The sequence below is a fragment of the Platalea leucorodia genome, assembly GCF_965183815.1.
Source record: "Platalea leucorodia genome assembly, chromosome: 1".
Taxonomy (NCBI): Eukaryota; Metazoa; Chordata; class Aves; order Pelecaniformes; family Threskiornithidae; genus Platalea; species Platalea leucorodia.
This window is the reverse complement of record NC_138823.1, coordinates 136,840,151-136,852,991: the sequence shown is the minus strand read 5'-3', so window position 1 is coordinate 136,852,991 and position 12,841 is coordinate 136,840,151. Positions and strand designations below refer to the sequence as shown.

General features: G+C 35.0%; 1 protein-coding gene across 1 annotated transcript in view; it reads right to left on the bottom strand.

The window, feature by feature from the left end:
- DGKB (diacylglycerol kinase beta) overlaps window positions 1-12,841 on the bottom strand; it is a gene marked incomplete at both ends in the record, with an annotated part of 334,114 nt that overhangs the window by 232,842 nt on the left and 88,431 nt on the right. Inside the window, 2 exon segments of the mRNA XM_082329956.1 lie at window positions 633-749; window positions 4,631-4,663. Coding sequence (XP_082186082.1) covers window positions 633-749; window positions 4,631-4,663 — 150 coding nt within the window.

The following is a 12,841-nucleotide window of genomic DNA, read 5'->3' as shown; positions in this document are numbered from 1 at the left end:
CAAGGGAAAGAAGTCAAGCAGTTCAGGCAGAACTTCTGGCATCCCTCTAAGTAACCTCCCTAAAATAACATTAGCTCATCACACACACAGTTTTTTCTTTCAAGTAGAAAAAACTTGCATTTTTATTCTAGATATCGCTGCTACTGAAATCACCTTGCTTCTCTCCACTCTTAATTTTGATGTGTCAAATACTCTACTTTGAAATACCTGGACAAATAATACCATTGAAGTTTACTACAATCATCTATTAATTAACAGGTCCAAATGAGAATAGTGAACAGTTATCAAGACATAGACTGAGATTTATAATGTAAATTCACACAATGCTGCATGACAGATAGTAAAACCATCGAGTTCAGCTTCACCCCACAATACAAGTGGTTTAGAGCTAGTTTTCCCTCCCTCTTAATGTCTTAGGAAATCCTACCAACGACATGAGAAGCAGATTTGCACCGCAGGACTCCTGTACGGATGGAAGAATTTACCTTATTATTACATTTTTAAACACGTAAACATGAAATATTAGAAGAGTGAATGTACAGGAAATGTTTCACTTAAAAGATTGCTCACTCTATCAATGTCTTCGTACACCTAGAAGTATCTCCTTAAAATTAAAATAACAATAATCACACCTGAAGACCTTGTCCATCTACAGTGACGGAATTTGCTCTTTGCATTTTGTTCCGTTCTCCTAGTTTGTTCATTTGCTGTGGGCAACTCTTTTCTTTTTTCACTGTTGCCTGTCTTTCCTTGAAAAAAGAAGAGAAAAGAAGAAAATGGAACATTTTAGCACATAATAGAATGCTATACAACTGTAACTGAGACCGTGCCTCCACAAAATCGTTTTTTGACTAGAGAGTAATGTCAGATTCTGCTTTAATGAAAATGAGATCTCAGTCAAGTTATTACACAATGTCTGGCAACTTCACATAACATCTATCTATGTGCCTGGACATTCCATAATGACTAGGCAATAGATGGATGAAAAGTGTGCAGTCACAACACAAATTAATGCAATGATGTGAAAAGATAATCTGACATTGCCGGGATGGCATTCTGAAACTTGAAAGCCAATCATACAAAATACTTGATTGTTTAATAAGCATGTTGATAAGAGATTAGTAATTTATGAAAACTTCATCCTAACTGCTAGCAGAAGTCGGATGCTTCAAGAATACTTTACCTCTTTGGCAAAATATACCTGTTCTAAAGGTACCATAATCAATTGGCTGAGTGGCTTTTCATAATATGTATTTTTTATCAGAAAGAAACCAGAATCTACATCAGATTCTGAGCCATTGGCATCTTTTGATGCTGATATACAGCACAATCAGATGGTTATTTGAAAAAGGAAAGCTCAGAAGTATGTCGCTGTAATTATATTTTCAACTGTTGTCAGGGCATTTCAGAGAACTCTGAATGAAAAAAAGAAGTCCTTGCTCTTTGTATCTCATTTATCCTATTTATAAACTGCACCCAGCATGTACTTTTAGGTTATCCAAAAATGCACCATAAATTAAGACAGCAGATGTTTATCAAATAGAATCAGTGTCCCCAATCCCAACTGCACCCCAGTCACTTTCCTCACTTCACAAGTGCAAGGAGGCTTTAAACTAGTCAGGGGAATGGGCTGGCACAAAGCTGCTGCACTAGAAAGGAGCATGAAGGACACTGTTGCACCCCCTGCAACTGCACTCAGTAAGCAGTTCATTAAATGTTACCATTTACGTTCCATACCAGGCCAAATCCATCTCTGTGGTACCTCTGATAAAGCCTTAGGGATTGCACTAGCAATTAATCCATGCCACTCTTTCTGGAGCAGTTTAAACTGGTAAGACACATTGACACAGATTCTCTGGCAGGAAGGGAATAACTCCCGGCTTAATACATCGCCTTCCTAGTATTACTGTAACACAGATATGGACGATCACTGTTTTTATACCATCTTTGGTTTCCTTGAAGTTGGAGACTGACACAGCCTCAATCCAGTCCTGATGCAAAGTGGTCCAAGTCATCCCAGGCTGCTTTGGGCAGCCAAGTGCTTTGGGGAACCATGGCAATCTTATCACATTTCCTATAAAAGGACTGAGAAACCTATGCCACAAGAAAAAAAAGGAAAGAAAAAAAAAAAAGGGGGGGGGGGGGGAAAGAAAAAAAAAGAAAAAAAAATAAAAGAAAAAAAAAGAAAAGGAAAAAAAAAAAAGGGAAGAAAGAAGCAGGGGAGCCTACACTATTTCCCATATGCAGAGAGATTCCTAAGAGGTTAGTTAACTGAGCTCTTGGATGCTTTGAGTAACTTGATTAGGTCAAGAGGAGGTCCAAGAGTCTAGCCTACAATATCATTGCTTTAAACAGAAAACAGTAAAAGCAATTAGAGCTATTCATCTCAGCTCTAACCTTCAAAACACAGACAAGCACTGTCCATACCATGGTCTAAGAAATCACCGACTTTGCACTTATTTATTTGGCGATTTTTTAGAAACTAGAACTAGGATGAGGCATCCAAATAGAATAACATTTGTGAACTAACACAAAACATTAATGCACAACAGTATTGGTTAGTCCCAAGGATAGAGAGTAAGAAACTTCAGTATGAAGGAAGCTTCATACTTTGCTACATAGGTAAAAAGCTTTGGGGTTTTAAACAACTTTGCGAACAACTACCCTTAAAAGTCACTACATTTTATAAAATGTAAGCATACCATTTAAACAGTATTTTATATTATGGACAAATCTGTCTCTTGGATATTGCAACACCTTCAAAAAAATCAAATCAGATGTCAGTAATGCAGATATGCAGCTAGTAAAAAACTCTGATTTCTAACAAAAATCAGAGAAGGATAGCAAATTTTAAAAAGTCTAGAAAAATTTTAAGCTAAACAACATATTTGTGATAGTTCAAAGAAAAAGTTAACAGAAAGGAACAGATCCAGCACACTGAGTACATGCATTTAGAGATGTTAAAAAAACACTGTTCAAAAGATGCCTACTTATAAATTGTGGCACTAAAAATCTTCTTGCATGTATCATGCTATTACTTAGAGAAAAGTATTGATACACTGCTGAGAACTGCCTTTACATAAAGGATGCTTACCACAGTGCCCGAACCTGCTGTTATCAATCATTCACTAGCAAAACGCAGTAACAATTACCTCAAGCAAAGTTTTGGATATTGTTTTTTTTGTTCCAGCACGATACAGACAGCTGCAAATAGCCTCAGCTGGCTCTGGCCCTATGACTGCTGCATCAGCAACGTTCCTTCTCCAATTTATGTTACCTGTCCCGTAAGCAAAACAATTGCTTGACTCACAAAGACAGCTTCTCCTAAGCAGTGACTACACAAGATTAGGCCATACACCTCACACAATACAAAGAAAAAACTGTATTCATGATACAGAATTGTCTAGAGTGTTATTAAAAAAAAATCAAATATGGATACTTGACCTCATTATCATTGAAGGTCTGCTTCCTTCAATGATGATTTTTGAAGAAAGTAAAAATAAAGTATTTTGTATCACCCATCTTATATGCATATGGTACCATAATACATGTCACCACATGTACCAATAGTGCTCTCCGAAACATTTCTGAAGAAGCTAATAGGAGATTCTAGATTTCCTAGAGTTATATATCCTGTTATTTTTAGATATGTGTCATACTAGTGAGGATCTGACTTACAGTTTGTATGAAATAATATAATAATGTGTATCTTAATTCTATTGAATAAATCTATTAATGGAACACAAAAATATTTACCATTTTATTAAAGAAATCTCTTCTAAATATTCTTGCACAGATACTTAGTTTTATATATGAAATAGAAAGGTGGCTTTCTAATCCAGTCGTACTTGACTCTTTGAATAACTTTCTTTCAGGAACTATACCATTACTAAGCCATCCAAGAGTGTGGGAAACTAAACTGTCATTTTTTTATGAGATAACAACAGTTTAACAAAATCACCTGTAGATAACAGCCTACAAATTCTAGCAATGTTAAGACAAATTTGACATGCATTGAATAAACCGTTTTACAAAATGCAAAAATTTCTTTTTCAAGGTAAGAAATGTTTCTACAACAGCTGTGCTGTATTTAATATCTTGTTAATTAAAGCATACAAAATGATAAATGTATCTATGAACCATTTTGTTTAGTGGACATGCATGAGGTTGATAGAGATACTGAATACAGCATTTTAAAAGCTATTGTACATTTTGTTGGCTCAAAGATTCAAGCTTTTCTGTGCCTTTGGTATGTGCCAGAGCACATACCTTTCAAAATAGTACTTACCACAACAAAAATTTTTTCCACCCATTTTTGCACCTCTCGTGCCTTCTTTTCTCCCCTTGAACTCCCACTTTGAAGTCAATATCCATTAACTGGAGCTTCTACCATTCAGTATTGCTCCAGAGAGATCACTGTCAGATAGGAACTATTCAATTGTGTCTATCCCTTATTCATCCAAATAAGGAAAAAGAATTGATAAATAAGACAGGGCCTTTCAAATGACAACACAGAATATCATGCCTAGATTTTTAGTTCAGCCCCAAAATGCACTTTTATAGCAAGAAGAATGTACAATATCATGATCCGTTAGTACTCGTGTGTAGATGGATGCCTCCCATTACGCACCTCAGGGAGCAAACCTCCTAAACTGGGTAGCGTCTGTTGGAAAAAAAGAATGTTAGGCTGCAACATCGAACAGCTGGGATGGCAAGGGGCATGGAGAGAGCACTCACGAGGAATGTTACCTTGCAGCAGTTGTACTTAACAACAAACGTACATGATGCTTTTTTACACATTTGCACAACCGTACTCCCCCAATGTTTTGGCTGTCATATTATATAATTTATATTCTGGGAAGTGTGTGTGGGATCATTTTATCACCAGCTAAAAATACTAGAAAACCTGAGGACTATATTCTTTCGAAGAGTAAAAAGAGATACTTGGTACCTGGGGAGTATTCTTTTTATTTTATCTTCCAAGTCTTTGAATCCACATCCAAAGCGAGGAATCTTATTTAAAAAGGTTTCTTTTACTACAATTAAAAACATTCATCCTCAAAAAGTATTTCTACACTTTCTTTATATAGAGGTACAGTCTTTTCCTTTACACAAAACACGGACACTTAGAAATATCATACTTTATCATAGATGGTATAAGAAAACAGATGAAGAGTAACTAATGGCTTAATAAATAGTTACCTTTTTACTGTTTATCTGCTGACACAGAATCCAGTGCCAATGCAGCAAAAATTGCTTTTTCTCACCTTGTCTCTTAATCAATAAGTGCAAATCTGTTTTTCTGGATTATTTCATACACAGCTGAGATTACTTAAAACATTTTATTTTACACATTAAACAACAATTACATTAAATAGCATTCTAAAGCCATTAGTGAATGGCTAATACCATTACACAGTTTGTCAAGTAACTACTGAAAACTTCAGATTACTTCTGCATGATAATTACTTCTTTTACACTATATGCCTTCAGATGAGGCATATACCCTAAAGCCCAGCTTGGGGATGAGGGTGCATAAGGAGAGAACCAAATTCTATGTTAATATGCATAAACTGAAACAGTTATAAAAAAATATCTTATTTTAGAACTCTGAAGCTTGAAAGATACTGATCAGGGGAATCTGGTCATGGAAGATCAGATGGAATGCATGGAATACTGTGTAAAGGTATCCTCCAATGCTGGCAGGATGAAGGCCATGAAAGTTTAAATATCCATCTTGAATACCAAACTGATGCTTTGGGTTTTTTTTAAGGAACTTGGAGGAAGGTTGCCCCATGATTCCTTAGAGCTATTTTGTTTAATGACATAGGAATCTCCAAGGGATGCAAAACCTGTGCTTTAATATGCAATGAAATATTAGAACAGGTAATCCTAGACTGTAATTTTGTAAACCTATGTGGTATTCAAGACCTTGCTTACAATTCTATTCCATGCAATTTCTGTCCATACTTACACAATAACCAAAGAGAATCAAAGATTCAGACACCCTGAAAACTTCAAAAAACCCACCACCACTACCCCAAAACCATGGGGAGCAATCTGTCTGTAATATCTATTAGATATCACACCCAACTAACCATGATTTAGATGTGCTAAAATATTTTTAAAGTTTACTTTAGAAAATTTTCTCCACATTTCCAGCTTTAACCCTGTGTACATACTAACCAGAAGGGCCTATATTAGGACACCACATCATGCTGCCATGAAAGCTCATAGAGATGTAGCACAATATCCAGCTCTACATCCATGGGCTGAAGCTAAAACTCATCCTGTGGACAAGATTAGTGACCAATTCACTAGCAAAAATACTGTCCGGTGAGCTGCACATGCCCACACGATAAAGGAAAGATAAGGCTTCTACTGTATCTGAGAGCTGTCTTGACAGAAACATTTGCAGCTTAAAAAAAAAAAAAAAAAAATCACATTATGTCAATCAGAAGGTGGTATTTTGTCATCCATAATACTAGTAGCCAAAATACATGGAAAAAGACAAGGCTGGTACAGTGACAATGTCGTTTGAGAATACCTTCTGAAATAGCTGACCACAAGACTGTTCTGAACAAGGAATTGCTGCGTGGCAACTTTATATATATACATACTTTGTGTTGATTGTTTAATACGTCTTAATAAAGATGTAAAGAATTACACATCAAAATCACAATGAAGTATTTCTTATTTAGCATGTCAGCCTTAGTTCATTTAGTTGGCTGAAGATAACTTGCCTTACATCTTGCACCCATTCAATGTATGCATCAACATGCACTAACAGTAGGACTCAAGACTTTTAGTTTAATTTGCAACCTAAAACGAACTTGGGCTATAGCAGGCAATTATATACATCGTCCAAGAAAGACAAAAGAGTTGGAAAAGAATTTTGAAAATAAAAACATGTTAAACACGAATGGGAGAGGATGTAAGGAATAAACTTAGGGACAGACAGTACTGATGAGTTGTGGGCAGGCAACTAGATATAACTTAAAATGATTGAATGGCTGCCATTTCAGTTTATCAGCATCTTATTATTTTAACATTGAACTGTGTTTGCCGAACAGATAATTAGTTAGGAAGATACATTTTCCTCCAGGGCAATTATTAATTTCCTTCTGACTTCAAAGAAATGAAAAAGCTCTTAGTGTAGATAAGCACACCATTATATTTCAAGTCTGGTTTAGATTCTCAGAGAACTGAATCTGCAATATGATACACAATTGAAAAGGAAAAAAATGTTTTGTTTTTTAAATCTGTTTCAATTGCTATGTATTACCTAATATTCAACAACCAGATTTAAATTCTTCCCCCCACAGAAGCATATATATTCAAAAAACTGTTTTTCTGTACTATCTTTGTTCAGAAACTCAGAATAAGGCTAGTACTCAACTTCAAAGGGTCAAAGTGCTCATAAAGATGCTTACACACCGCACTGACTTTCTGCACTCCATGTTGAGCTTGGATTCAACTGAGTTAAAACTGATCTCTACGACAATAAAAACAGAAGAATCATTTTAAGATTAAAAAATTGAAAACGGATTAAGCTCATTCTTCAACCAGCAAGTGCTAAGTCCCTTTTTCTCTCTCTACATCTCTGCTTTCCTGTGTCAGTAACATCTACCCACCTCACAGGAAAATAGTATTAGTAAAACATTGTCCTGGTTTTGGCTGGGATAGAGTTAACTTTCTTCACAGTAGCTAGTATGGGGCTATGTTTTGGATTTGTGCTGGAAACAGTGTTGATAATACAAGGATGTTTTTGTTATTGCTGAGCAGTGCTTACACAGAGTCAAGGCCTTTTCCGCTTCTCACACCGCTCCACCAGCGAGTAGGCTGGGGGTGCACAAGAAGTTAGGAGGGGACAGAGCCAGCACAGCTGACCCCAACTGACCAAAGGGCTGTTCCATACCATATGACGTCATGCTCAGCATGTAAAGCTGGGGGAAGAAGGAGGAAGAGGGGGACGTTCAGAGTTGCGGCATTTGTCTTCCCAAGTAACCATTACTGCTTTCCTGGAGATGGCTGAACACCTGCCTGATGATGGGAAGTAATGTATGAATTCCTTGTTCTGCTTTGCTTGCATCCATGGCTTTTTAAACTGTCTTTATCTCAACCCACGAGTTTTCTCACTTTTACTCTTCTGATTCTCTCTCCTGTCCCACCAGAGGAGGGTAAGCGAGCAGCTGTGTGGTGCTTAGTTGCCGGCTGGGGTAAAACCACGACAAACGCATTATCAGACATGGAAAAACTATTGAACTATGTTGCAACTATAACACAGCCATTAGCTACTCTATCTAGTCTCTCTAAATACTGATAGTCAAAGAAAATTCTTGTACAATATTTTCAACTTTAATTCTGTATTACTTTTTGCCAGCATCTCAACACACTTGCTATATTTACACAAAAGTTTGAAGCTACAGATCATAATGTATATCGTTTAGTTGCACAAGGCACATTGCTTAGCTAAAACTTTTGTAATCATCTGTTGTGTATATTGTTTTACGTGCCTAAGTAGAACTAGTTACAAACAAAAAAATTTTTGAACATTTATATTCTTGTACAATAAAATGCCAAACCAACCCAAACCCAACCCAAATCAGATACATCTGTTTTCTCCACCAAAATAAATAGCAGTTTATATTTTAAAATAAGACGTCAAGTGAATTCGACTTATGACGGTATTTTATATTTGATGTATTTAAACAAATCTAGTCTATGATGTATAAAAATTCTCTCTATATTTTATATATACCAAATTCTCTCTCTAGATATATATTCTATGTTTATATAAATAGAATTTATGCTTAAATGATTTTGTCATAAAAAGTTATAAGCATCTTCACTAGACAAAAGAAAAACCAAATAAATTCCCACGAGAAAAGAAACAGAAAGTGAGTTGTTCCAAACTTTTTATCATGATGACCAATTTGTCCTAGAATGCTGAACAATGAAGTTGAAAATCGAACACAAGGGAACGTATCCAATTGTAAATTTTATTTCTTTCACTTCTTGTCTTCAAAATTACACCAGACCCTCCCCCTCTGAAATAAACTGGTTACTATGGAGACAGTGATAACTCCATATAGTAATGCTCACACCGTAATCAGGGTACCTTATGTTTTACAATTTATTCCATAATTTTCTTTTTATTCCATGATCAACAGTTTTAATTACAGTTTTCAAAACCAATGTTAGAAATCAAGTAAAAAATAATTCATTGTAAAACTCACATAAACAATAGGAGATTCAAAATCATCATACATTATGAAATAAATATATATTTATTAAATAGTAGGCTTTTATTGGTTGATTTGTCATTACCCAAGGCTATATCTATTTTGGTGGGAAATAGAAAAATCTAATTACTTTTCCACAAACATAAATATGAATTAGAACATCCTATGTGTACATCAATAAATGGAGCAAAGTAAAGGAAGGCATGAAATGAAGAGGCCAAAATGTATGTTAGCATTTTTCCCTTTCTGTGTTATAAAGGGGTGGAGGGAGAGAAGCTGTATCATAAGGAGAGACCAATCTTTTTTCTTCACTACTCACTCATCTCATTCCAATACCCAGTTTTTAACCTGGTTATGATCTAATTCTGTACTCTTGGTAGGCTAGGATTCAATTGAGTTAAAGATTTTTAAACTCACTGCCAGTCAACCTTATCATGAACTTTCATTATGTGCATGTAATTAATTGGGTCCAATGAACAATATCAGCACTGAGTTATAGACTTTTTCCCCCCACCATATAATTAGAATATAATTACCCACAGGATATCAGAATGATGCAAAACCTTTCCTCTAAATGTGCCCTCATTAGGAAACAAGTCTCAATGTACATTTATTCAATCAGTATGAATTAATTAAAACGTTACCGAAATAAAAGAGAGTAACATTAAAGTGTATCTGACATCTATTAAAAGACTATCACTTGAGATCTGCACACACGGTTTATAACAAAACTCATTTAACTTGAACAAAAAATTTCACCGTACAACAAGCCTTATATATGGTAAACAGAAAAGTACAAGGGACTAGTTTTAAAGCTGACAGACTACATTTTACTAAAACGTTTAAAAGTACTGAAGTGAGATATGAAAAAATCTTTTTACAGCATTGAATCTAGACAGATACGTGATTCTTTCATGATACACACAGTATCAACTGCGTGAGTTTCCTCATGGTTTCTTTTCAGCTGAGAACGTAGCCTATCATATTTATGAATAGCATTTGGCAAGTTCCATTTTGTGCAGTTTTGAAGATGGGAGCCCTCTTATTTAACCTAGACCAGTCATCTAACTTTCAGATGACCAGGCATTTAGGTTCTCTCTCCAGCCATTAAGAAACGGGACAGTAAGAGAGGTTCAGGCCAATCACTCTATTTTAGAGGAATCTTCTCATGTGTCTAAAGAGACCCTAAATGAGTAACTTAGAACAGTCACCTGAGCTGAGATGATTATGTTTAGGGGGGAGAGAAATGTCACCCTTTGTGATATTACAATCAGGAAGGGTAGGTTTTTTATTCATTCACAGTTGCAGCAGTGATTTTGAATGTCAATGGATACCTAGGAAATGGAAAAACTGAGAGGATATGGACCTGAAAAACATATTGCAGCTGAGAGACCAGTTTGGTAGCTCTGGTATAATACATGGTGCTGTGAAATGCAACTTATGAAAAAATTCTCTTTATCTCTGCAGAAAGAGTTGAGGCTGGACTTCACAAGAACTGAAGAGATGAGACATGCTGGATGAGAAAGGTAAAAATGTGAATGTCACTAGTTCTGCAAAAGAGATGAGATAAGAAGGGATTTAACCTGTACTCTTGAAGGAAAACTTATGAGAAGGCATCTTGGTCTGAGATTAACTCTCACGGTTTTCTGGAAGAAGTCTGGACTACCAAAGTTACAGATAGAAGGGAAGGCCAAAACTTTTGGGAAATCAAAGATATAAGATTTTCCAACTTGCTGTTTTCCCACAAGTCCTATAACTTATTCTATGGTAGAAGGAGATACATTCTTTTCTGATACCTAAAAATACTCAAGGATAATCCTGGTACAGAAAGCATTGTGGTTATCTGCTTTTCTCTTTCTTCCACATATATGTCGCATTGCAAGAATATTATTGCTCAGCTGATCAGTGAAGCTAAATATGTCCTAGGTGAAAGATCCTTCCACTGGCAGGTATATCAGATTTGATATGTCTGAACACATCGTTTCTGTTAACAGACACACTTACTATTGTATCTTTAGACAATTTTGACATGGATATATTCACTGGTTTTGCTGTCATTATTGAGAGTGCTGGTTTCACATACGCTGAAGTATTGTTTCTCAAAAGGAATCCCCATAACAGGAAATGGGAGAAACTAATTAAAAAATTACTAAGATAAATAATATGCACACTGTAATCAATCGTTTCTAGGAGGAATTTCTATCAGCTAGGTCACTGATGTATTATTCGTAACGTAAGTATACTCAGGATTTTAATGCATTTTTGGAAGAAACTACTAGATGAACAAATATACTACGAAATTATAAAGTTCCCATTAAATCACAGTAAAATATATTTGCCATTCCTAAGAATATACATTGTGCTGAAATACATGCTTTATGTTACATTATTAGTATGTAATACTGAAACATGATTCTGATACAGGAAAACATATTTACTTCTGCTTATGCCTTCAAAATTTGCAGATAAAACAAAGCTATTCAAGGGTGATTTGACTCTAGAGTGGTTTTATATATCCTCTAAACAACTTAACTAAACTCCAATTGTGGAATGAAAGTCTTAATTCCTCTATCCCTCTTCCTCTCCTGAAAAGAAAATGGAGTTACGCAAATATAATTGAAGATGAAATTTCATGCTGAGGATTTATTCAGTTTATAAGAATGGCAAACAATAAATAACAATAAAACAAAAACAGTCCAATAACAAAATCATAATTTCTACACATTGAATTTTAAAATATGACTTAAAATCCTGAAAATTAAATAATATGATGCAGAATGTAATCATCCAAAAAACTTAAAATAATATTTTACAATTGTTATTCAGAACTTGTCCAGGTAGTATCAAAATACTATTACAGACAAACTACAGAACTACTCTTATGACTTTTCAAAAATATTAAAAAATATTTCATAAATATTAAAGTGAACTTTCCATTGCTTTACCTTCATTGACAGCAATGGAATAGTCCCAGTTTACTCAAGTAGAGGGCCAAAGTCTAGCATCCATCCCTTAGCAGATTTATAAACAAACAGCCAAAAGGATTAATCAGAAAACAAATAATTTACAATGGGCATGAATATTATTCTTAATGATCAGAAGCAGGTTTAAGATTAGTAGGTATATTTTTTTGTTTTTCCTCCCTGCAATAAATCATTCTTTCTTAAGTTCAAGCATTTCTTACTCTTATTATGAAATATATTTAAAGTAAGAGGACCACACGTCTGTTCTGTTATGAATACGATGATGCTATGACTTTCATCAGCATAAAACATCCAATTTAATATATGAATACATAAGTTAATTCCAAAACTCATTTTTCATGATAAACTGGTCAGCTCTTTTCTATAAAACCTACACATAGCATGCATTTTTATTTTCATTGAATTGAGTTATTGTTTTTGTGGACAGAGAAATTTACTGTCCACGACTGCAGAATAAAATATACCATAATGTTGATGCATAGCTTACTGCAAGACCAGTGTCATCATTCTAGGTAACCTCCGGCTTAGATCAGAGACCTCAGCATTGCAGATATACAATATGCATCCCAAGCAAAAACTGTCCATAAGAATAACTTCATTATTCTGGGAAGT